Source organism: Astatotilapia calliptera, chromosome 7 (assembly GCF_964374335.1).
Source record: "Astatotilapia calliptera chromosome 7, fAstCal68.1, whole genome shotgun sequence".
Taxonomy (NCBI): domain Eukaryota; kingdom Metazoa; phylum Chordata; class Actinopteri; order Cichliformes; family Cichlidae; genus Astatotilapia; species Astatotilapia calliptera.
The window spans coordinates 30,891,443-30,917,485 of NC_137428.1; the positions used below are offsets into that span (position 1 = coordinate 30,891,443).

The 26,043-nt window shown below is 38.1% G+C and overlaps 1 protein-coding gene across 2 annotated transcripts in view; it reads left to right on the forward strand.

Moving 5' to 3' along the window:
• The first annotated feature begins 766 nt into the window (after positions 1-766).
• Positions 767-26,043, forward strand: part of epha5 (EPH receptor A5) — a 66,661-nt gene continuing 41,384 nt past the window's right edge. For both annotated transcript variants that reach the window (XM_026174209.2, XM_026174212.2), the window contains exons 1-3: positions 767-1,030; positions 5,853-5,917; positions 13,861-14,581. In XM_026174209.2, the coding sequence (XP_026029994.1) occupies positions 931-1,030; positions 5,853-5,917; positions 13,861-14,581 (886 nt within the window). In that variant the 5' untranslated portion in view covers positions 767-930. The remainder of the gene's footprint in view (positions 1,031-5,852; positions 5,918-13,860; positions 14,582-26,043) is intronic.

Here is a 26,043-nt window from a genome sequence, read left to right on the forward strand (position 1 = left end):
CAGCTATCACAGGACTAGAAGCAGTCACTGGTCTAACACAGGGCTACCACAGAGCGAGACAGACCATCATTGTCAGCTGTCTGTAGCCTGAAAATGATCTATAAAGTCCACAAACCACAGTGATTATATGAGACACAGGGGCTGGAAATGCTGCCCAGAGGCAATATTTATTGGAAATCCACATCCTGTTCAATACTACAATAACTGTATTACCAGTAAATTATCCTACTAAATAAGGGTTGCTTTTGCTTTTACAGTCTGTTGTTCCCTGACGTGATACACCAAGAACTACTGAAAGATTATAAAGCAAACACTGCTGCAGCAGCAGTCAAATAATGCGTCTTTAAACATTCTCTCAGTAGTTAAAACGGCAGTTGTTGCGTTATAAACATGTTGTCAAAAACTGAATACAAGCACTGATAACCCACATAACTGAAAGCAATGCAGCTGGACTGAAACAACGGGGATATGTTTTTTTTTTCTTTTTAAAAAACACCTCAAAGTACCTGTGTTCTTTACAAATCCAATTTTGTAGCAAGTCTCAATCGTGCAGAAACGCAGAGCAGGAGAGGGCAACTTAATACGAACGGTAAGTAATGCTTTTACGGTCAACAGAGGTAATGAGTGAGGGGTAATCGATTATTGGAGAAATGAGTTCAGCGGCAGTGGGGTTCACCTGTGGAGGGTCTGTGATTGGAGAGACTGAGCTTCACTCCGCCTCCCGACGCGCTGCCCGCCTTCCCAAAACCAGAGCGCACTCGGCTCCTCATTGCCTCCTTCTTGCCGCCGCATAACATGATCCCCATCTTTCTGAGCGGACTCATAACGCGACAGATGGTTTCACTACGCTTTCCCCTTCTGTTCTGACCGAAACTGCTGTTGTTTAAGAAAAAAATCTTGTTGCTGGTTTTGGGTTTTTTTGGATGCGCCATGCAATCTCGTTGGTGGAGTTGTGGCATTCGGTTGGTGACATGGACATGGATTTGGAGCCTGGCATTTCTTGGAGCGTGGTGCATTCCCGCAAACGAAGGTAAACTAAAACAGGAAGGATTTAGGGTTACTGACAGCGCTGTTTGGTTAGGCTTTAACGGGCGCCGAAAAGCGGTTAAAGGTCTGCTCGTACCACAGCTGGTGCCCAGACCATCGGTCTCAGACTCCTTGGCTGGTCTATTCGTTTCTGGAGCCGTTTGACGGCAGAAAGAGGTCGTATATAATATTAATAAAAACAGATTATCTTTATGACAGCTGTGTGCCCCGTGTGTGCAATGACTCTGTGTTCCCAAACTGTAAAGGGTCGAATAAAAAAAGACCTTTGGACAGAACATGTCTCTTTCTGATAACCATTCCTCTGAGGACATGGCAGCGCCAACAGACGCACAGTGCGCTGCAAAAATCTCCGTATCACTCTTTAGCATTTTTGTCTTTAGCGTGTAAGGTGCTCACCATAGACTGGACGAAGAATGCAAATTCACATTTTTATTTTTGTATTTATTTATTTTCTCTCTCGGTAGTTACTGTAAAACGACTCTAAAATTAAATTGACCGCTTGGCTTCCCACTTATTAAAATGCTGACGTTTAGGTGTGACAATAACTTAATTTCCCTGAAAACTCATTTAGTTTGGGCTTGCCTTGTTCCTTTATAGGTTTGTTCATGTTTGGTTCTTTCAGCACTTATCATGTCAGATTAATCTGTGACCGCTCATAAATTTCCTCAGTTCCACAGTATATTGCAAAATACCTGCAATATTCTTATCATCTGAACAAATGCACACCTACACTGTCCTACTAAATGTGAAAAGTGGGCAACTGTAAAGTGGCATAAAATAAGGATAAATATTTGACAATGTAGGCACAAAAAACTGAGTAAGAAGTGTAAAATAGTCTGCCAAATACTGTTCCCACGCCATTGTCTGCATGAGCAGCATTTTAATAGCTCCAGATGAATACCATTGTTTGGAGCTATTAGACAGCATTATCCGGGAAAGAGAGCACATTCATCAAGCAGCATATTCTCCACATGGCAGATTTATTTGGTAAAAGTTTATATTCACCAAAGTTCTCAATATTTGGCCACAGGACACTGAGGGGTCCTGGAGCGTTTAGCAGGGCGTCATTGGCCAGCACATGAAAAGTTCACAAAGATTGTTTATATTATATCTTTCTTTCTTTTCTTTCTTTTTTATTGAATCCAGGAAATCATGATGTTTCGTGTTCAATTTATGAATATATCCTTAATGTGATAAGGTGCACTGTTTCATTAAATAATGAAAATATGCATGTGGTTAAAATACACCTACATTTATTCGTCATTAGTATCAAAACCTGCTGTCAAAATACTTGAATACCCCCCTTTTTTAAGCCAAAGCCTTTTTAAAGCCAAGCTTCAGGATGGAGTCAATGAAGTGAGTGAAGGGGAAATAAAAAAACATGCCAGCATTTGATCTTTCACATCTGGCATATACGCAGACATTTGTTTTCTTTGTTGTCTTCAACTATCAAGTTAAAACCTGTTCATCTCATTCTAATTTGCAGAGAAAAGATATTAAACTTTTACTTAACCAAACACCAGAAATGAAGCTGTTCAACACCCAGCCAGTCAAGAACCATTTACCAGAGGTTAACCATTTAAAACCAACGTTAGATTCATTTGACAGATATTTGCATTGCAAAGGATAATCACCATAGCACTGCATGCATAATTGGAGAGGTGAGTGAAGCCCATAATTAAACTAGCCTCTTCTCTCATTTGACTAATTAATTGTAATTAGTTAAAAAAAAATACAATTAAGGAATTTATTTTTTGCTTGTGTAGACAAATTTGAAAAATATTTGGGTATTTTGGCCACTTGCCCATCTCAGGTTTTGTTTTGAAAAAGAGGAAGTTCTTATCTGACAGCATGTTACTAACCTCATGTAAATGTTTGGTTTTCACTTATTCGCCAGTCTCACTAAGTACATTTAAATGACTTACTTACTAAATCAGGATACAATTGTTCAAAAATTAAAATAAATAAAAAGGAAGTTGTGCACACATTACCATATTGAAAATTCCGTCTCTTGAAACTAATCAGCTCATTTTTAAAAAACTAATGAAATTCAGAGTACATCCCAGAGCCTCACATCTGTTACATTATTACTGTGTTTGATTAATCATGATGTGTGACACGAGGAAGATATGGGGTTTTGGGAGCCTAAACGGATTTTAAAAGCTTTCACTTTACTTTTTGTTGGCTGTGGCATTGATCAAATGGAAATGGTGAATCTGGAGTAATTACACCAAATGGCTTGAAAGAAAGAATATTTGTCTGCCTCTCTCTGTGTGGGAGGAGAAAACAGACCATTAATCCCAGAGAACTCTGAGCTAACACGTAAATTGTCAAAATCAAACATCACAAGGTACACACAGCGAAAAAAGAAAAAAAGATGAGGGGACTGCATTAATTAAAATTGCGCATTTCATATGTGCAGGTAAAAGTAACAGGTAAGATATGGTTACACACGAGACTGTTAAAGATAACTTAGGTCAAGGAGTAAAACTGCATAGTTTCAGTGTAACTGAAAATAAATGTCCTTTGTCTAACAGCAACAACACTTAACTTGAGGAGAATTTTATCAGTATTTCCAATGTTAAAAATCCACATCCTTCAAAGGATTTAAAATATGTATCCTTGAAGTAATGTCACTCAAGTCTTTAAATCACTACATTCATTTAGCTGAGATGACTTTTAATAATAAGTGCTATAGATCATTGTCATAGCCGAGCTCTAACTTGTTAGGTGGTTTAATCCTTAGAGAGAACAAGAGAGGGAAAGAGGTAACATATCCCTTATGATCTAGTTCAGTATCACTTATCTCTTCTTTATGGCCTAATTAGTTGTCTAATCGCCTCCTAAGGACATCTTTTATTATTCTCTGTAGAACAGTGAAGACAGTAAGACAGGAGGTGTGTCTACGTCTGTGTGTTTGTGTGGTGCTCGGGGTTGCAGAACGTCTGTGTCTGAGATATTGAGCAACGCTGCATACACCAGTACACCTTGTGATGCAGATTATTTATGGATGCCTATCATTTTGTTTACATTAGGGCAGGGTTCATGTGTAGTTTGGTTGTTTTATGACAGCACATGTAACTGTAAATGTTACACTCAACAGCTGGTCAGAAAGTCACCAATGTTTCTGAAATTGTGTTTTTGGATAGTTGGCTGATATTTTTTTTTTTTACATACATTAATGGTTGGTTTGTGTAAATGTTACATGTGAAAACCTGTTTTAAAGAACAGCAGAAGTTTTACCTTATCCAAGATTTTTAGGAGGTTAAGTCTTAAAGATTTGTTTTTACCAACCTGGCTAAGCTGTGATGGGTTAAAGAAAAATGTCTCCTAATGCATAGTGTGTCCACCAGTCCCCTGCTAGACTCAAATGCAATTTCTGTTTTTCACTTCCAGTCTTATTTTTTGTTGTTCATCATCAGATTTCATGTTTACAACATAGATGCAAAAAGATTTCTTATGAAGTTAAACATGTGACAGAGCTTAACCAAAATAGAATAAAGGCTTCAATTTAGACATGAACTACTTAGTCATAAAAACAGGTAGAGAGACGCGGCAAGGAGAAGTATCCCCTTTGTCTGCTGTTGTAGGTAGATACAGATAATGTTTGCTTCAGTTAGCAATATTTTCTAATGTCTATCTCTTAATCTGCTTCAAGTATAAAAGCTTGTCTATGGGTCACTTGGTTGGACTTTTCTTTTATTGTTTGAGTACACATTGTATCAAACAAAGAACAAGCTAAATGTTATCGTAGAGGAGATAAAGAAAACTGAACTCTGCTTTAACAGAATATGAGCTCAGTTTATGACAGCATACGGTGTTGTAAACTGTGTCACATCATTAATATACTACGTGTTAACCTGCTTTGTTCTCGCCCAGTCATGTGGCCACAATGATTTAGTCAGATTCTGCACCTGGGTGTTAACATCTGCCTATCTCAGCCATATCCAGTATGTTTGTAATGAGAGCTTAGGTTCAGTAAACATCTAATATTTTCCAGATGTTGACATGTGCTTTTGTTGAGATAAAACTAACAAGCCACTAAAGAGAATATTGTTTAGTGCCTCCAAATATGTCAAAAAACTGAGATGACAATTGCCTTCACGAGAGGCTCTTTTGTCAAGACCTGTTGTGCATTTGATGCGGAAGAAGCATGTGAAGGCACACACGCAACTTGCAAGATTCCGCTGTTACCAGTCTTGCACAAGAGTTGATGGAAACACACTTTAAGGATTTGAAGTGATCAAGTAATTGCACTTGACAGCTTTCAGCCGGGAAGCTGAGCAGGGAGGTTTTCCTTTTTTTTAATGGATTAGTTTGAGTTTGAGTTGTGTTGCAGACACTGAATTGTGCGTACAAAGTTGTGTGGGAGTTTTTGGTTAGCAAGATCCCACATTCTCATTCACGCACACATTCTAATTCAATAGATTTTATATGTGGAATTATTTTTGACAAATGAATGTGGATAGAAATCCTTTGACATGGGCAAATATTTGCTCTGATGAATGAATCTGTAATAGGTATAATGTCTGGCTTCTATTTTCTTAAGCATTTCTTTGTGACTAAGGTGTCATCAGTTCTTAGCACATCCAGTTGAGTCTATTCACCAATCAGGCTTTGTGATGCAGCAAGCCCTGGCCTTCATTAGCTGAATATGTGTAAATCATTTTATCTTGGTGACTTGGTATAATAAGGGAGGGGTAAACAAAGTGAGGATTTATATTTCTTCTTCCTTTTGCATTTCTAATGAATCAGCTTGTTGCTCATCTTTACTAACAATTCTTTGTATTCCCAACCTTCAACAGTGAACCTGCTGGATTCCCGCTCTGTGATGGGAGACCTGGGATGGGTGGCCTACCCTAAGAATGGGGTGAGTATACCTCTTTCTAAGATGTATCGAAAAGGTGTTGATTTATAAAAGTGTGGGTGAGATTAGACAAATACTAAATCTCCATTTTTACAGATGCTGCAGTCAGCTGTTAGCAATTATGATGTTTTTGATTCATGATTAGTGATCTTTTTTTTCTTACCCATTAGGAAAGTAAACTCATTTGTGTGTAAATCAAAAGACACTTATAATTATAGTTTACACTGAAGCATACTGTAAGTTATTCTTTTGTTTTATCAAGGTGAAAGATCATTTTATTTCCAAGAACTTTCAGTTCATTATCAGGGTAAATTGAATTCATGAATAATATATCGAAAGTCACCATGGAATATTTTATTCTCAAGCCAGGAGTTGACTTTCCATTTCCAAGTATTCCCAAGGTGAAGGCTAATTAGAGAATGACTTACTAGACTTACTAAATTGTTATTTCATGGTATTATATAGTGTATTTTAATGAGGAAAAATGGTGCTTTAAAAATGATTAATGTCTTTTCGATTTTCAATACTACCTTAGAACATCAGACATTAAGCTACAACTGAGTCTGTCATACTTACGTGAAAAATGGAAGTGTGGAACATCTGGGGGTTTACAGTGCCGTGGCTTATTTAAACAGAAATGTTTTGTGCATCGATTTGATCCACATTAAAAATCTCCTACTGGCAAATCTTCTCTGAAAAGATGCAGCTATACACACCGTACCAATAGTGCTGACCATAGCATTTTCTTAGCTTTGAGTATTCAAATCACAGCCCACTCTGTGGCGGTATGTAGATGGAAAAGATAGTGCTGACAAAAGCAGCCGTATGTGCAATCATATTAATGAAGATTTCATTATGGCGTGCGGGTTTTTAACAGTACAGCTGCATAAATAACTACGTTTAGGGGAGATGGAGAGAGGAAATAAAGGACTTCATTAGACAATCCAAGGATCCCTTAACGATGTCTTAATTAGTTGTTATGTTTATATTCAGCTGCTTTTTAAGACGACTCGTTTTGGGGGGTTGTCTAACAAAGACACACCAAACATGTCTTTATTTCCCAGTTGGCCATTATAACGTGTTCAGTGTTGGTACAACAGCACACTATTTGCAGTCTTGGACTTTTTTTCACACAAGCACACACTTTCACACTTCAAATTTTGGCTAAATAAGTACTTGAAAAGGCACGAAAGTTATTTATTTAATGATTTTTTTTTAAGTCTCATGTTCCAGATGGCTTGATTTATTCCTGGTTTTCTCCTCTTCCCTTCATCCCCATCATTGCCTTTACTTCCATTCTTCCATGTCCCTGAACATGTGCAAGACTCCTCATCTCCAATTTCTTCTTATTCTTGTCCTCTACTTGCCTTTGACTCTTACTCTTCTCTTTGCTTCCTTTGGCATTGTTTTTTTTTAAAGTAAAGATTTGACAGTTTTTTAAACTTGAATTTAAACAAAAGGGATTAAAATAAGAGCTTTAAATGTGTCTTAAAATGTGATGGATGACCTTGAAAAACTTGGACAGATTTCAGAGAATGCAGTAACACCAAACACAGCATAATTACTGTAACAGATAAATGTCTTGAAGTAGGAGAGTGAAACACTCTAGTGATTTACATGGTAGCTTGAAATTGGATACTTGGAGTGGAAAATCATGAATACTGTGTTATAAAATCCTGTTTCTAAAAGCTGGTTTGTGTTTACGATGAGTTCCTTGAACTTTGTTGTTTAGAGTTGTTGTTTCTTCGCTTCTTTATCCACATCTTTTCTCTATACACAAGCTCAACATTAACCGAAGTTTAAAAAGACCTCTGGAAGTTGCTGTTTCTAATCTAATTTGGAAGTCTAAGTGGAAAAAAATCACCAGGCCTCGCTGGCTGGTACCCAGAGTTATTTTTGTTTATTGAGACTTGGATCTTTATTCTGGCAATATGGAAAGAGAAGTAGGGAGAACTGGATATATAGAACGATAAAATGGGATTTTTCCAGATGAAGATATGCATGAGAAGCATGAGAAACCAGTATTTCTTTGATCTCGAGAACAGAATGCTTTCATCTTAAACTATTTTTGATAGAGGAGAAAGTTCCCGAAATAAGGACAATAGCAATTGGAAATTGGAAATCTAAAAGGTAAAATATAGTAGCTTTATTTTCACTGGGATGTAATCATAGGTAGAGAGCGGATGATAAGGCAATTATTGAACTTGTTGTGGTGTTGTGTGTTCATGTGAATGGGGGAAAGACCAAAACAGCTTTTTAAAACAGGCTGTAAACATGCTACTTTTTTCTGCTTATTTTACCCTAAGTTCTATTAGGATTGACTTGAGGCCAAGCCTCATCTGGCCAGTGAAGAAACTGCACTATTTGGTTTCATTTTTCAGCACCAGAGACTGACAATTGTTTGCACATGAAAAGACTGAGCAAGAAATGCTGTCGTAATTGAGGCTAAACATGGAGGAGTTTTGATTCATCAACATTTGAACTTTTTTTCAATGTTGATATCAACTATTGCCAGTGGAGGAGCATTTACTGATAGTTTGGATATGACTTTTATGTTTAATTAATTATGTTTAGATGTTTAGGGTCATATAATAAATTCTAGTTATGTGCTCTACATAAAAAAAGACCACCACGCACAGTGCTGTTCAAATATCTTGGGCCACCAATTCTTTATGTTTTGCTAGGAAAATGGGGAGTGTGTGCAGGGTTTTATTGAAATGTGCAAACATACATGCATTATATATAATGCAAAAGCAGAGTTTGTACAATTCTAATGAGCTGGAAAGTCAATATTTAGTATGACCACCTTTATTCTTCAATACAGCCTCAGGCAAGTTCCCTTGTAATTTCTTTAAGTAGTCTGCAAGAATAGTTCTTCTGGGTTCTTGAAGGACATTTTAAAAGTCCTCTCATGCTTTCCAGATAGTATTGATATTTCTTTGTTGATAATTCCACACAATTTTGACAAGATCTCCAACACCGCTGGCAGAAATGCAGCCTCAAACTATGACAGAGCTTCCACCATGTTAGACACTCACTGTTGTACCTCTCTTCTGACCTCGTTCTTACGTGTTGACTGTGATTTGAGTCATTTTTTTATAATTTGGATTCATCACTCCATCAGACCCATTTCTACGTAATTCAGCCCAGTTCCTTTGTAATTTAGCATTCTTCAACCATTTCTCCCTGTTTCCCTTCCTTAAGAATGGCTTCTCTACAGCCACCCCCGGGAAGGGCCTTGTTCCATATTTCTTAAGGACTTTCAAATACTGTTCATCTGCTGTTGTTTCCTCTAGTTCTTGTTTTACTGTTACTATTTTATGCCTGTCAGACTGTGTTATTGTTGACATTTTTCATAGCTTTAACTAAATAAATTAGAAATTTGTGTGTTTTTGCAACAGGGTGCTTGTAAGAAAGTGTCTAAAGGTAGAATTTAAAGTTAATTCTTTGCTAAATGATCTGTTATGTGTGGACAAAACACTGGTCTATTCCTCCAGATAGGGACCTTTTTTGCCTGAATGATTCATAGGTGAGATTTAAGTGGCTAAAAAAAAACCAACAACAAAAAAAAATCTCTGACAGTGGTTAAATACAAGAACTGGACTGAAAATGTGTGAAAAGGTATCCATTTTCCAAATAAAAACTTTCAGAAAGCCTGGAGAACAATTGCTCAAGACCACTTTAAAAAAATTACAAGAACCTCAGACTCCTTGGAAGCAAAATATAAAGGCAGGAGGGGTGGTTTCAGACTTTTGAATAGGACTGTAACTTTGGCACATAATAATTAGAGAAACTGGCCAAGATATTTGTGGTATCCTCGACATAATTAACTGCTATTTAAGTATATTTATTACACCCAAAATTACTGATGCCTTTTATAATTGGCTTGTTATAGTGACAAAATACTTCATTTGTTTATGTGTTTTGCAGTCTTATGAAATTATAAACAGCTTCAGTACTTGGAACTCTGAAGTTCATGATTCAGAACTTTTCAGTTTCTAACAACACACTGTACAATTAATCTTTTACGTTTAACTGCTCACTGATTAGGTAATCAGAGAGTCATTCAACTCTACCATACAGTTTCATTTATGAGGTGAAATTTAAAAAAAGCAAAACCAGACTAAATTGATGTAATCACTGATTCCCTTGGCTGAACAGCCAGTTAGAGAGCTCTTTTTCATCAGCTGTATCCACTGATTCACTGTGCTCAATTGACCGAAGATAAAGACAGGCTAACGCCAAAAGTACCGAACAGACTTCAAGAACTGTGGCTGAGCACAGATGCTAAATGATATCCCAATGACAGCTTACAGCAGGCTTGTTTTGTGCAGCAGATTATATACTATTTAGCTGATTTTCTTTCCAGTTACAGTAGAAAGATGAAAGGAAGACAAGGTGAGTTAGAAAGAAAAGAAAGCGGACAAGTTGAAGTGAATGGGGAAACCAAATAAGTGTTGCAGTGTTGCAAGAAAGACAAAGTAGTTTGAAAAAATTAGAGAGGTTAACTGAAATCAGGGAAATATTGGAAGATGAGAAGTCAGAGGAGGAAGAAGGCAACCTGCATTCACTTTGTTAGACTTTAAGATTGTATAATTAAAGTAAGAATAAAGGACACAAAGGGAAAACGATGATAGACATGGGTGAAAAAAAATAAATCAGGGGAATGAGAGAGGAGGCCATAGATGGAAAGAGGTGTGTGTGTGTGTGTGTGTGTGTGTGTGTGTGTGTGTGTGTGTGTGTGTGTGTGTGTGTGTGTGTGTGTGTGTGTGTGTGTGTGTGTGTGGGGAGTAGTGGCACTGGTAGTGTTAAGAAGAAAAAGGGCCAGTTCTATTACAGTGTCATGATGGTCAGCAGTAATGGGTGATAATAATAAGTTGGTTACAGCGTTGTAGACTTGCAGCCGGAAAGGCACTCAGCACAACCACAGGGGGTCTTCAGACTAGATGTGACACACAAAAATACACATATAACAGTCCAAAAACCCCCAAAACTAAACACACACACTAATGAGGAGCTAGAAGGATGCCTATAGGGGAGTTGGTTTTTTTTTTAGTTTGGAGCAAAGTGGAGATGAAATGACACACAAATGAAAGAGATCTTAATCTCTTTAGACTGAGTGTTGGGACCATTTGCACTCCTACAGGAATAGCAGCTTTTCCAAATTGGCAAAAAAATTCCAAGTCATGCAGATAGTTGTGCTTTAGTGTGACAAAGTAATGACATATATGTGCTTCTCAAAACCCTGCTGCTTGACAAAATATATTGTTGTTAGCTTACCATTAGCTTTGTGAAAATAGATTGAAAACCAATGTAACATAAAGTTGTCCTGATTGATGTAATTGGTCACAGTTGTTTCTGAGGTACTAGGATATTGTCTAAGTCTTCTGAAAAACATGACCTGGTAAATCCACTAGTTTACTGTCGGTGGGGATAGAAAATCATTCCCCTTTCACATCATGAAGAGGCAGTCTGCACACAAAGTTAGGTCTATGCACTGAATCGAGAGGTTATTTCTGGAGTGATTGAGAAGGAAGAAAGTAAAGTTGAAATAGATCTAGCATTAGGTGAGTTTATTGTGTGATTAACTTTTAGACTGACTGTTTCAATACATTCCCCCACATTATGAATGTGGTTCTGCAACTGCAACCTTACTGCTGTGCTGTTCTGTGCACAGATCAAAGTGTGTTCCTCCAGTAGGTGCAACTAAAAAGTCTTAGAGCAGTCTGTTTCTACATCAGCGGCATTTTTTGGAAAGCCAAAGGATGAACCTTGGTAACATTTTGTTACTCATTTTAGTGGCTGTTTGCTTGTAAATGGGTTATGCTAAATAATTGTTTGATTATTCACTTTAAAGTGTTAGCTCAAGTATCATATCCTATTTACATTAGTAATTAAACTCTATAAATACAGTTGAGCTACAAAGTGGGAGGACTCCCAATTGCAACAATGGCAACACCACTTCCAAGCACACATGCCGAACCAATTTGTTCAAGGCAGAGTGAGAGGAGGTCGTCTGTTCAACTCCCCGCTGGGATACCAATAATGACGCTGTGTGGCTCTGTGTGTGTGTGTATGTGTTAAGCTGTGTAAATCTCAGAGCAGGCTTGTGGATCTGTGCGATCTAACAAGTAAGAGGCTTAATGTCTGTACTGGGACTGACTGGGCTGAGGTCTGGTGGAGATGGGGACTGGCACACAATTAAAAACAGATATCTTTGAATAGTTTGCACTCCATATATGTGAAGACCCTCATTAGCATAATACACTCAAACCACCAATCAAGACCTAGGTCTAAGCCGAACTCAGGAACAAAGTTTAAATCCTCAAACAGCGTTTTAGTAAATCGCATAAGATGATTCGCTTTCCAACAATTTCAGGAAGACTAAAAGTGAAATTGCTTGTTACAAAGATAAAGGTGCAAGACTATTAACACACTGCGTGTGCACACAATATCTATAAATACTTAAATGTCTGCATCCATTATCAAATGATTCTGAAACTGAATAATTACAATCAGAAAACAAAAGAGACAAAACAAAAGAGACACACTTAATCAGGGAAAGTGTAAAAAAAAAAAGACAGCTGGAGAACGAGACAGGGAGAAGAGAGCGAAAAGATAAAGACAGAGGGTTGTATACAATGGATCAGCAAGGATTGATTAATATGGGCTATTAAGCCATAACACCAGATCATAGTCTGGTCCCTCTGGCCATATTACAGTGACATGATGAAGCGCCTATATTAGTCATGAGAGAGGGCTAGTGATGCAGATAATAGCCATCTCCCACGAGACCTGCAGAGGGAATTAATGCTGCTGTCTGACACACGCACACATGCATGGATGCATATGCTCACACACACTTGAATGCTGACAAGGTAATTTGCATATATGCACATGCAGAAATGGATTCACACAGACACACACATTCTCCTTTAGAGATATGGTGCTACAGATGAACACACAGGTGCAGGTTAAATCATCTTTTTTTTTTTTTTTGCTGACAAGAACGCCACCCCTCACTCATGGTAAATGCATATGTACCCTTTAACACGATCTCATTCCTTTCTCTCTATTGCAGTAGGAGGAAATGAGGTGGAAGTGATGAGGATTATTTTGCTATCTATACCTTGACACACACACACTAACATGCATGCACACACACACAAACACACCGTTAAAATTTCCACACCAGCGTTAATCCTTTCAGAAAAGCATTTCTGTTGCTCATTCTTAAAGTATTACCACGGTGTCAGATTCTCTGTATGAGTATAATTTCACATTTTTAAACAATACAGGCAACATACTAGAATTTACTGTTTACTTCATTGTTATATGTAGAATTATAAGCATGCTTAATTAGACAAGTTTGTCCTAGTAGACTGAAAATGTTATGATGTAATACTGTAAGTGTGTTACTAAGGATGACTTATGGTTTTGAAAAAAAAATGTGTTTTATACTTTATACATTTTGGTAATATTGTACTGTGTGTTACACTCTTACATTTTTAGAATAAGATGGTACATTATTAATATTAATATTAAGTTCAAGTTTAAGACTAAACTGTAGTTGGGCTGACTGTTGGTAACTGTTAATGGATTAATTTAAAAAATCAGAATGCTAAAAACTACCGATATAAATTTGAGTTTTAAAATACGATTATCCCCACACACCTATTAAATTGATGTTGTGACTCTTTGGAGGTTCAAGCAGTGACCATAGTAAAGTAATATTCACACATTGATGCATTAGCTACTAAATATTCTTGTATATAACAAATTTAAAGCCATTTCATCAAAACATTTTTCTGTACTTTAAGCATGTTGTAAAATTGACTTTAGTGATGTTTTGAATGCAGGATGTGCATGGGAATATTAAGCATTTAATCATTTGAAAGGAACAAGGTCTTTCCACTAATATTTTGGTTTTTTTTTTTCTTTTTCAGTGGGAGGAGATTGGGGAAGTAGACGAGAACTATGCTCCCATCCACACCTACCAAGTATGCCGTGTGATGGAGCAAAACCAGAACAACTGGCTCCACACCAACTGGATCCTGACTGAGGGTGCCCAGCGGGTATTTATTGAGCTCAAGTTCACCCTGAGAGACTGCAACAGCCTGCCAGGGGGTGTCGGGACCTGCAAGGAGACTTTTAATATGTATTACTATGAAACAGATGGGGACGAAGAAGAGATGGAGGAAGGAGAGATGAGAGATGGTACCGGGATGACAGAAGAGGAAGACAGGGCAATGAAGGAGAGCAGGTACATCAAAATTGATACCATAGCAGCTGATGAGAGCTTCACTGAGCTGGACCTTGGGGATCGTGTGATGAAGCTTAACACTGAAGTCCGCGATTTAGGTCCTCTGACCCGGAAAGGCTTCTACTTGGCATTTCAGGATTTAGGGGCCTGCATTGCTTTAGTCTCAGTGAGGGTTTTCTACAAACGCTGCCCATTCTTGGTGAAGAGCTTGGCTGAGTTCCCTGACACAATCCCAGGCTCAGAAGCCTCACAGCTGGTAGAGGTAGTGGGCCGCTGTGTCAATAACTCCCTGCCTTTATACGAGCCTCCCAGGATGCATTGCAGCACAGAGGGAGAGTGGCTGGTGCCCATTGGGAAGTGTGTTTGCCAGCCGGGATTTGAGGAAATCAACGGATCTTGTCAAGGTGAGAGGGTAAAGTTTGTTGTGAAATTGAGCTAATAAGATCATTTTGAATAAATCAGCAGCTTTTAAGATGATTAATTGAAGTTAAAGATCCAGTTTCTTAATCTGTCTAGTCATCACATTATTTTGTTACCTTTTTAGGGCTGTGGGTGCACATACATGTTTGTTTGTTTTGGTTGCTGTCTTCATCCTGTGTGTATTTTCATATCCATGCACATGTTTATTTTTAGTATAGTGTGCTTGAGTGTGTGCATGGATCTGTTTATTCTTTTAGCAAGAGTGCTTCTTACGCTGTTGCTGCGTGAGTCTGTGAGTGTTTCTTTCTAGCTTAGTGGAGGGTATTCCCCTGTGGCCTGCAGCACTTTGCTGCTCTCATACTGTTCTGCTCCAGCTCGTGCCCAAACATTCCCACCACTGACCTTAACTGCTATTTCCATGGGTACCTAGGGTCTATGTATTTTTCTCTCCTTTCAACCTCTTCAGTCTTCCCCTACGCTGCCTTTAAATTACTCAATTATTTGCACGCTAAACTCCACTTATGCAACTGAGAGTAGCTTTGAACGGCATGGTGGACTTTAAGAAGAAGAAATTTCAGAGAACATTCGTTACAATGGCACGACGCTATGTGATACAGTAAAGTGAAATGTGTGATTTGGTCACTCTTTGTGCTTTTTATTTTCACACAGTCTTCTCCCAAGTAAGTACCAGTCTCTAGTGATTAAATACATGATTTGTTTGTGAGCTACTGATGTGGAAGTTTTATTCTTTAGCTTTTCTGATTTAGATATGTGCATGTGGAAACTGGATTGAATGTTAAAGGAGGGTGATTGGCAGATGACAATATGTGAAAGAGGTCTAATAGTAGGGTTTTTTTTTCTTTCAGAACCAAAAGAGAACTAAGCTTTGATTAGTTCTCAATAATCAAATGGTAAAAAAGTGAACCATCTCTACAGTAGCTCTACAGTAGCTTCACTTTGTCAGATATGAAATATCTGTAGGGAGATCATTAGGAAATAGCTGTCAGTAGACTGAAGTCATTCTCCCACAGACTGTACAGACAGCCAGACTACTGTTACGGTTACAGGCTGAGAAGGCAAAAAAAAAAAAAAAAGTTCCAGAACAGCATTTTTGTGATCATGAATATTAAGAACCAATTACTGTCTCAGTATTATTAAAATAAAAGGATCATCTTTGAAGCTATACTGCTGTGTACTACTGCATGAATACTGACTGGAATGCACATGCAAAAGATAAAAGAATGGCTCTACAGTACTGTGATTACCACTCATTAGCTTGCCACCTAATTATACACAGCTAATTATGCTTTACAGACTTCTGCCATTTGATAACTTTTGATTTGACCACTTGTGTCAGCTGAAGCCTGGAGAATATTCAAAATTACTGTACACTGTAAGTACAGCAGTTTCGCTGAAAAATGACGCAGACTTTTTGTGACTTCTTGTGCCTCGTTAACATATTTTACATGTTTTGATGCTTGACTCAAGGACTTAAATTTTTTAACACCTACTTGCACATTTACTTCTGTTTTCGTTGTTGGTCACGCTAACGCTTTTAGTTTATTAAACAGACTGCAGCTGTGTTTTTGCATGCTAACAATGCTGCTGTTGGCATTCAAGTCGGTTCTAAAAACTTGATGGATTGTTAAATAATGATGTGAAGACTTGACTCAGGATCTGCTGAGTGGTGTAGTCTTGATTCCTTAGTACCGTCTATAGGCAAATATTAGCATGCTAACATGCTAAACTAAGAAAGAAACATTATAAGCCTTGGGCTAAACGGGCCCTCACCAAACATGAGCTTGTACTTTTTTTGTCTTGTGAGGTCTCTGGTACGAGGCCTGGCTACAAAGGGTTTGTCATCAAAGTACTTTGCTGCACCTTATGCTGGAGGGAAGCTCCCAAACTTCTGTAGCCTTGTGCACTTTCTCTACATGCTATGCATATTCACATTCATCATTCTGCAAGTAAAACAAAATGCAAAACAAAGGAAAACTTTTTTGATGACTTTTTTAAAGTAACAGGACAGTGACATCATTACAGAGTATTAAAATACAAAAAAAAAAAGAAAGAAAGAAAGAAATCTATGAATTCCAAAAGGTTTCCACCCAAAATGGCTTGGCAAGCATATAACTGCAAAGGGATTTGCAAATGCATGAAGCTTGCCTGGACAGCACAAAAGATTAAAACGGTACTTCGGTGGTGTAGACTGAGCTATAAAGAGAACAGTCAAAAAGCAGCACTCCCTTTGTGCACTTTTGTAAAGGGTTGTGAGGTGTTATTTTGATGTCACTGTAATAAAATCTGACCCTGCCTTGTCTTGCAGCTAACTGCCTCCACGGGCTCTTTCTTTCTGCCTTCTTGTGCCAGAACAAAGTTACAGGGTTTACCTGGTTTTCATGGTGTCTTTCCAAGCTCCAAGGAGTGTTCTGAATTCTTAGGAGATGAAGTTGTGTGATATGCAAATTTTTGCCATTAGTTAAACCTTCTGGAATAAAAACAAATCTCGGGAGCTCGCAGTAATATCATTTATCTCTTTTTTTTCGCAAATTGTAGTCCATATTTACAGCAAGCTGAAGTGAAGTGAGTAGAAAAGATTCCTCACTATTAATTAGGCTACAGGGGGATGTTTTTCGTCTTTACAGTTTTGTATACAGATGAAACTGTTAGAGTGACACGTACCCTTTGAAAATGTCTACAGAGAGAAACATGGCAGGGTTTCCTCAGTAGCAGGTTTGTAACCATATGTGTTCTCTGCCTTAGTAAACACTTTTTCATGTGTATTTCAGTCAGTCACATTGGAGTGTAAAGTGTTGATTTCTGTTTTTCAGACACTGAAAGAATTCCTGGACTCCATACTGCTAGAAGTCATATTTGGTGTCTTTTTATGGACAGCACAGGAGTAGTTTCTAGCTAAGAAATGGTTGTCGTACAGATCTGTTGAGCTGGATTTTTAGAACCTTAATTTTAATTGTATGCTCTTTCAGTGGATATGTGCTATTAAAAACGAATAGCACTTTTTAAAGAGAGATGCCTCATTGGTAAAAACTACATTTTATGTGTAGACAGTGAATCAATGGATTGAAGGTCAGAGGACACTACAGTGAGTGAGAAGATGTGTAAACCCTGGCTGTATTGGCAGTGTGTGTGCTGCTTAGTAGAGCATGATTTAATGTTGCCTTTGTGAATGTAGGACAAAACTCATTATGGACAGCTCTTCATCCTCCTTTTTGTCTTTATCTTTCTCACCTCTCTTGCTCTATCTCATTCACACGTCCATTTTTTTCTCACTCCTTTGGTGTGTGTCTTTCTCTGTACCTTGGTTTGTCCATTACCCGGTCATTTTGCTCTTGCATTTCTTAAACCCTTCATATGTCTGCTTCTTTTTCTTCTTTGACTGCCTATCATTCATTGTTTCTCCATCCTACTTTTTTCTTTTTCAGGTTCTGCTATCCAGTGCATTTGCACTCTCCTGCTCTTGCAGCTGTCTTTGACTCTTCCCTCACTTTTTTCCTCAGTTTAAAAGATCTGCCTCTTTCACTATCAACACATCACACAACTGTCTTTACTCTGCATCTGGGAGATACATACACACAGCACCCACACATATACTTTTCTCTCAAAAGTTCATCTCTATTTGTGGAAATAACTCAGTCACCAAACAATTGTAGCATGTAAAGGAGAATCTGAGCTCTTAGGGATTTATGAAAATGGTGCATCATCCCTGTGGAGCAGCAACTGTGTGGCCATGCACTGCTGGATTTGTTGCAGTTTATTTATTGTTCCATTCTGCTACTGTCCAACTTTGTGCTACGTTTGACAGCACACTTAATATCATTAAATTATGCATCATCGTGCATCATAAAATCCAGTTTTTTTGTTTTGCTTCTGCACAAAAAAATGAAAAATACATATAAATACATATATATATATATGTATACACTCTATAAATAAATGTCTTGTAAAAGAACAAATTTTGTCAGATACTCATACATATGGTATATCATAATAAATATGAATGTACATTCAGCCTTTTTGCTGCTATCCTGCAGCTTTGTAAGCCTAATAGGACTGAAGGGAGGAGGGCAGCACATCCATGGGTAGATGGTTTGATGGATAGACAGAGTGATGAGAAGAGTACAGAGAGAAGTGAAGGCAAAACAAGGGGACACAAGATAAATTGGAGATTTCTCACCACAGGGTGTGAGGGCATGGAGACAAAGAGATGGATGAGTGTTGTTCCAGGGGTGATGGGGATAGAGAATGGATAACTGTGGATAGAAATGGCAGATGGATGAAGAGAGAGAAAAGAAGGAAGAGGGTGTAGACTGACTTAGTCTTTGAAATGAGGCCTGTTTGATTGAATACTAGAGAGAATAGAAAGAAACACTGGAAGAATGCTTGAATTAAGGGTTAACTAAATAAGAGCTAAATAGAAAGGCAAATATATTAGCTTTGTCAGGACATGTCACACAAATCGGGTTAGTAAAATTAACATTTTCCTTTTTTACATCAACTCAGCCCTCAGATGGGTTAAGAATAAACCCAATTTATATTTAAATTATTTAGTCTACAAAATGTCAGAAAACAAAAATTACAAAAAAGTTACACAACCTTAGAGTCTGCGGTCTTGTTTACAAAAGATACTATTTTATATGAGAGTAACCATACAAAAAAGAGGAGGCATTAAATTCTCACATTTGAGCCGGTTGGCTATTGGAATATACAATGTAGCAAAATATTTTTGATGTGCATTAACAATGTTTAACATTGAAAACGTTACATAAACAAATGTTTAAATTGGTGCATTAATGGCCTTGTCTTGCTGCATTACCATATTGAAATGGCAATGGAAACTGAATTTATTTTTCAGAACAAGTCCCAAGAAAGTTTGACATCATCAGAACAGTTTGAGAAGCCTCCATGCTAAACCACTATCAGAGCAAAGGCCTGCAGAGGCTAATTGGACGGCCTCAACCTAAATATGTAGATATGTTGGCATAACTTATTGATCTGTCAGTCTTATATAAGATTTGTTTATTTGTTTATTTATAAGGAACCCCATTAGCTTCCACAACAGTGGTTGCTAGTCTTCCTGGGGCCCAAGCCATCAAATATCTCCAAATAAAATGTTACAACAATTAGATCTACAGTAAAGTTTTACAATACTGAAATGTAAACATGTGAATATTAAAAATTATATAAAAGCAGAAAACCAAAACAAAACACTCAAACAAAATACACAATTTCCATTACAAGTGATATTACCCTCTACAATTTTTACAAATACATTAAAAACTGCCTAAATAGGCTTTTAGGTGATTTTTAAAATTATGAATTGAAGCCAATTCTCTTATTGCCTCAGGCAACTTATTCCACTGAAACGATGCTCTGAATATAACAGAGTTTTTCAAAAAGTTACTTTTAACACGAGGAATTACTAAATTGTGGTTGGTTGAGAATCGTGTGGCATGATTATGAATTTCATCTGGATACTGCAACTGAGCACAAAAAAAGGGTGGTGTGTTTAACAGTATTGTTTTCTTTAAAAATACAAGTAAGCCATAGTATAATTTAGCTTGTACAGAAAGCCAAGAAAGATGATCAAAAGTCCAGTCACCAATATGGTGGACACATACTTGAAAACACAATCATGATTGAATTGTTGATGAGAGATGTTGAAATGGTGGAATAAGGCCTGAAATATATTTGAATAAATTGTTTTTGGAGTGAAATTCATATAGGAAGAAATTCATCTACAGCTGCAATGATTAGAGATTGACTGGAATGTTGGCTGCATTGAAAGTAAATAATGGAATAATGGTATATGTGAGAGTAAAATGATGAAGTGGAATGATGCAATAAATATTGAAAGAAGCGTGCAGTGATAGAATAAGGGTTAGATTCAATGTGGAGAAAAGGGAATTCAGGATGACCAGGATGTTGGATGTTGAAAAAAAAAGAGCTAAATGCTTTGGATTCAGAATGAGGGGAAAAAGGTGGACTGAAGCAGGATTGAGCCTTTGTGATGTTTGGATTTGGGCTACACTGATTTCACATGACAAAAGAAGAAAGACTTAGAGGTACAATACGGGCAGCAATGTTGGGGGAGAGAGAAAGGGATGTCGGGGGAGGGGATGAGGAGAAAGACAGCAGATACGGGATGCAAATTAAAACAAGTGTGACTACTGGTATCCTTAATTAACAGAATTACTTGTAATAAAGAAAAAAAACCTGGTTGTGACTGGAAGGATATTGCATCTTCAGGATACATCTCAACATTTTTTAATATTTTGTTTGGAGATAGTTGTCTAAGTGTCAGGGGTAGAGTTGGATTTCCCTTGACGATTCTTTGTTTCAGTGCCATGGCTCCCCTGATGTTCCTCTGTGTTTGCCTGCCTGTCAGACGTCACTGCAGCATATGTCAAACTTGATCTGGCCACAGTCGTGATGCTGCCATCAAAAACAGTCTCACTGGCGTAGTAATGTGAAGAAGCTTTCTGCCTTCTCCCTCTAGGGATTTATGGGGATAGTGAACAAGCAGCTCACACTTACAGTGTGAGGCTTGTGGTTGATGCTGTGGTGACAAGGGTATTACAGTCTCTTGCATAACACAGAGATACACACATGATCATGAAGCATCTGTCATTTTAGTAGAATTACCATCATGTGCCGATAAGGATCTGAGTGTGACATGAATACTCTGAGTGTTTTATTTTTTTCTGTGTATTTTCAAAATTGTTCAGTACATTACATTTTTTCCACTATATACAGGGAGTGCAGAATTATTAGGCAAGTTGTATTTTTGAGGAATAATTTTATTATTGAACAACAACCATGTTCTCAATGAACCCAAAAAACTCATTAATATCAAAGCTGAATGTTTTTGGAAGTAGTTTTTAGTTTGTTTTTAGTTTTAGCTATTTTAGGGGGATATCTGTGTGTGCAGGTGACTATTACTGTGCATAATTATTAGGCAACTTAACAAAAAACAAATATATACCCATTTCAATTATTTATTTTTACCAGTGAAACCAATATAACATCTCCACATTCACAAATATACATTTCTGACATTCAAAAACAAAACAAAAACAAATCAGCGACCAATATAGCCACCTTTCGTTGCAAGGACACTCAAAAGCCTGCCATCTATGGATTCTGTCAGTGTTTTGATCTGTTCACCATCAACATTGCGTGCAGCAGCAACCACAGCCTCCCAGACACTGTTCAGAGAAGTGTACTGTTTTCCCTCCTTGTAAATCTCACATTTGATGATGGACCACAGGTTCTCAATGGGGTTCAGATCAGGTGAACAAGGAGGCCATGTCATTAGTTTTTCTTCTTTTATACCCTTTCTTGCCAGCCACGCTGTGGAGTACTTGGACGCGTGTGATGGAGCATTGTCCTGCATGAAAATCATGTTTTTCTTGAAGGATGCAGACTTCTTCCTGTACCACTGCTTGAAGAAGGTGTCTTCCAGAAACTGGCAGTAGGTCTGGGAGTTGAGCTTGACTCCATCCTCAACCCGAAAAGGCCCCACAAGCTCATCTTTGATGATACCAGCCCAAACCAGTACTCCACCTCCACCTTGCTGGCGTCTGAGTCGGACTGGAGCTCTCTGCCCTTTATCAATCCAGCCACGGGCCCATCCATCTGGCCCATCAAGACTCACTCTCATTTCATCAGTCCAGAAAACCTTAGAAAAATCAGTCTTGAGATATTTCTTGGCCCAGTCTTGACGTTTCAGCTTGTGTGTCTTGTTCAGTGGTGGTCGTCTTTCAGCCTTTCTTACCTTGGCCATGTCTCTGAGTATTGCACACCTTGTGCTTTTGGGCACTCCAGTGATGTTGCAGCTCTGAAATATGGCCAAACTGGTGGCAAGTGGCATCTTGGCAGCTGCACGCTTGACTTTTCTCAGTTCATGGGCAGTTATTTTGCGCCTTGGTTTTTCCACACGCTTCTTGCGTCCCTGTTGACTATTTTGAATGAAACGCTTGATTGTTCGATGATCACGCTTCAGAAGCTTTGCAATTTTGAGACTGCTGCATCCCTCTGCAAGATATCTCACTATTTTTGACTTTTCTGAGCCTGTCAAGTCCTTCTTTTGACCCATTTTGCCAAAGGAAAGGAAGTTGCCTAATAATTATGCACACCTGATATAGGGTGTTGATGTCATTAGACCACACCCCTTCTCATTACAGAGATGCACATCACCTAATATGCTTAACTGGTAGTAGGCTTTCGAGCCTATACAGCTTGGAGTAAGACAACATGCATGAAGAGGATGATGTGGACAAAATACTCATTTGCCTAATAATTCTGCGCTCCCTGTAATGCATAGACCTACATCCTAAAAGGAGAGGAGAACATTTTCTTTCATCTCCCATGCCATTTCAAGTAGTACTTTTTTTCTCTTAATGGTAAGATTATAAGAAAAAAAAAACTACAGGAGAAGAGGGAATGCTACTAGCAACACATTGCTTGTACTAAGTTGGTCCCGCTATTGCATCAAAACTACCTTAATTTTTCATAACAGAAATTCAAGCAAATGCTTGAAATATCCTTCAGAGATTTTGGTCTATATTGGCATGATAGCATCATGCAGCTGATGCATATTTATTGGTGCACATCAATTATATGAATCACTGCTGTATCCTTAATTAAGATCTGGTGACCGTGGAGGTCATTTCACTATAGTGAACTCATTTTCAAGTTCAAGACAGTTTGAGATTATTTGAGGTTTGTGACACGGCACGTTATTCTTCTGGAAACAGCCATCAGAAGATGAGTACACTGGTAATAACCAGATGGACGTGGTCATCAACAATACTCGTTTAGGCTGTACTCAGTTGGTACTAACAGGTCCAAAGTTTAACCAGGAAAGATCCTGCACATCATTACACCATCCACCACCACCAGCTAGAACCCTTTATACATTGATGGTAGGATTGGCCTTACTTAGGTGCTTTCATGTTGTTTACACCAGATTCTGATGACAGACAACATTTTTCTTAACTTCTGTTGTCCATTTTTGATAACTAGATCAGAATTCACTGGACCCAAAACATCCAGTAGTTCAAGTAAGATACTTTCCAGCCTGTATCTATGTCTTTTTAATTCATGTCATATGAGTTTAGAGTATTCAGATTCCCATACAGAAATGTTCTGCCATCCCTCATCACAGTCAAAGATAAAGAGTGCAAATATCAAGTGGCAGGAAACCATCATCCCCTAAACTATGAATTGACTAGATTCATCAAGGAAAGAGCCACCATTATTCCTTTTAGATCCTGCTCAACTGGAATCTGCTAATGGCTTCTTTCATTGAACTCTTTCCTCCTGCATCATGCTCTCTCTCCAGCTTTCTCCCCACCCCCTTCCCCCCATCATCTCCACGTGGTGATGCTGTCATGACAACTAAAGTGCTTCCTGAGTGCTTGTTGGGTAAACTGACTTTCCCAGAAGAGCTTCCTCTCTTTTACCCTTGCCCCTGTTAACATGCATACACACCCACATGGTTTTATCTATACTTGTGAAGACCTTAATTGACTCATTGTCATTACCATACCTCTGACCCGAGCCATAACCAGCATAGCAAGTTGCATAATCCCATTTGTTACACTAACAGACAAATGCATCATCCTCACTCAGACAATACCCCTAAAAGAAAATCTCTTTGAAGAAAATGGGCCAGCCATTTGTCCTCACAAAGATGGAAGAGCAAACGCTCATGCACCCACACAGACACGCAGAAACACACGCACGCATTCCTGCAGTTGCTGAAATATTCATAAAATGCTTCATTCAGCAGCAAGGTTCTTTCCATGAAAGCCTGGCCATCTCCAGAGTCCGAGCCAGTGGAAGCTTAGTACTGATCATTTTGGCACTATATTACCCATAATGCATTTAAGAAAGGTGATGAGTTTCACCCGTTTTATAAAACCATCATAGCTCTACAGCAATGATGCAATGCAGGCATGCTATTTTTTGTGTTGAGTCAGGTGGATTATACCATACATGCAAATTTGTGAATTAAAAGTCATAAGAAATTCACAACCTAATTTTATACACATCACATATCACTGTCCTATCCCCTTTTTGCAAGAGCATGGTTGTACAACTGAGATCCCGACCTTTGTACGCCTAGTTTGTGGATCTGTGCAATTTTTCTTCATGCTTGTTGGTCCATTGATGGAGTCTAATATTTGGAAGTAAATTAATGTCAGCTAAATGGTGAAAGGGCACTATAGTATGTTTTATGGCTAGTTAAATTGTTTTCCCAAGACATCCAGTCAGCATATTATGATTTATCACACATTTCTTATATTTACTCTTTTTCTCTAGACACTTACTGAGCCAATACATTGGGTTTGGTTCGAAAGCTATTGTGACCTGGATGCTTGACCTTTGGGTTTCTGCTCGTGGTCTGATTGTGAGAATAAATGAGTTGTGAACAATGGCCTCCTCTGTCAACCAACAGAAAGGAAAACCCCATTCACTCGATTGTGTATTATTACGGTATTATCATCCTTCTTTGTTTGTGTTCACATAGAAACATGCACAAATATGAGCATGCATTGGCACATGCACACAAGCAGAGGCACACAAACACAGCAATACAAAAATAATAAAGGTATGAAACATCTCATGCATGCACACCCTGAAACACGTGTTTATGATTGTTAGGCCAGTAGTTTGCTGTGGGACAAACACAGGAACAGGATATTTACTGTGTTTCCTCAGCTGGTTTATTAGTTCACAATAGTATCTGCTAACAATATAGGCAGTGCATTGAAATTCAGCCTCGTGAGTATTTGGATTTCTTCAGTCAAAGTTTACTTTTTGGTCAGTCCTGCTGACTGTGTGTGCTGTTGGAAGAGTGACGGGAAAGATGGAAACGTAAGTGGTTGTCACAGAATGGTGTGAGCCATTTGTGTTTCCATCCTCATTTCATCTTTTTATGGCTGTTTGGTGGTTCAGTGGTGCAACATAACTGCAGTAAAAACAACTACAACAGCTACATATACAATTTACTGTATAGTCCGGTATGCAGTGTTCTCCAGCAATCTGATGCATTGGTATGATCAGTAATAATCCATTAACATACTATGTAATTATACATAAGAGATCTTTTTTTTAATATATTTGCATCCATACAGTTTTCTAAGCCCATATAAATGAATTTAAATCCAGTGTTCAGACACAGTATGTGGTCCTTAACTTTAAATTCTCTTTCATTTTAGTCCTTATCTCAGTACGTCTCCTTCTCTCTGCCTTAATCGCTTACTCGCTCTAATCCCACCAAACGACAGACAGTCATATAAATCAACATGTTTACAGTGAAATGTTTCCAATTAAAGAGGACGTTCGTTAAGAAGCATCAACGGATACCGCTGGATCCTTAATTGCCTGGGATGCCAGTGTATGATGCATATTAATTACG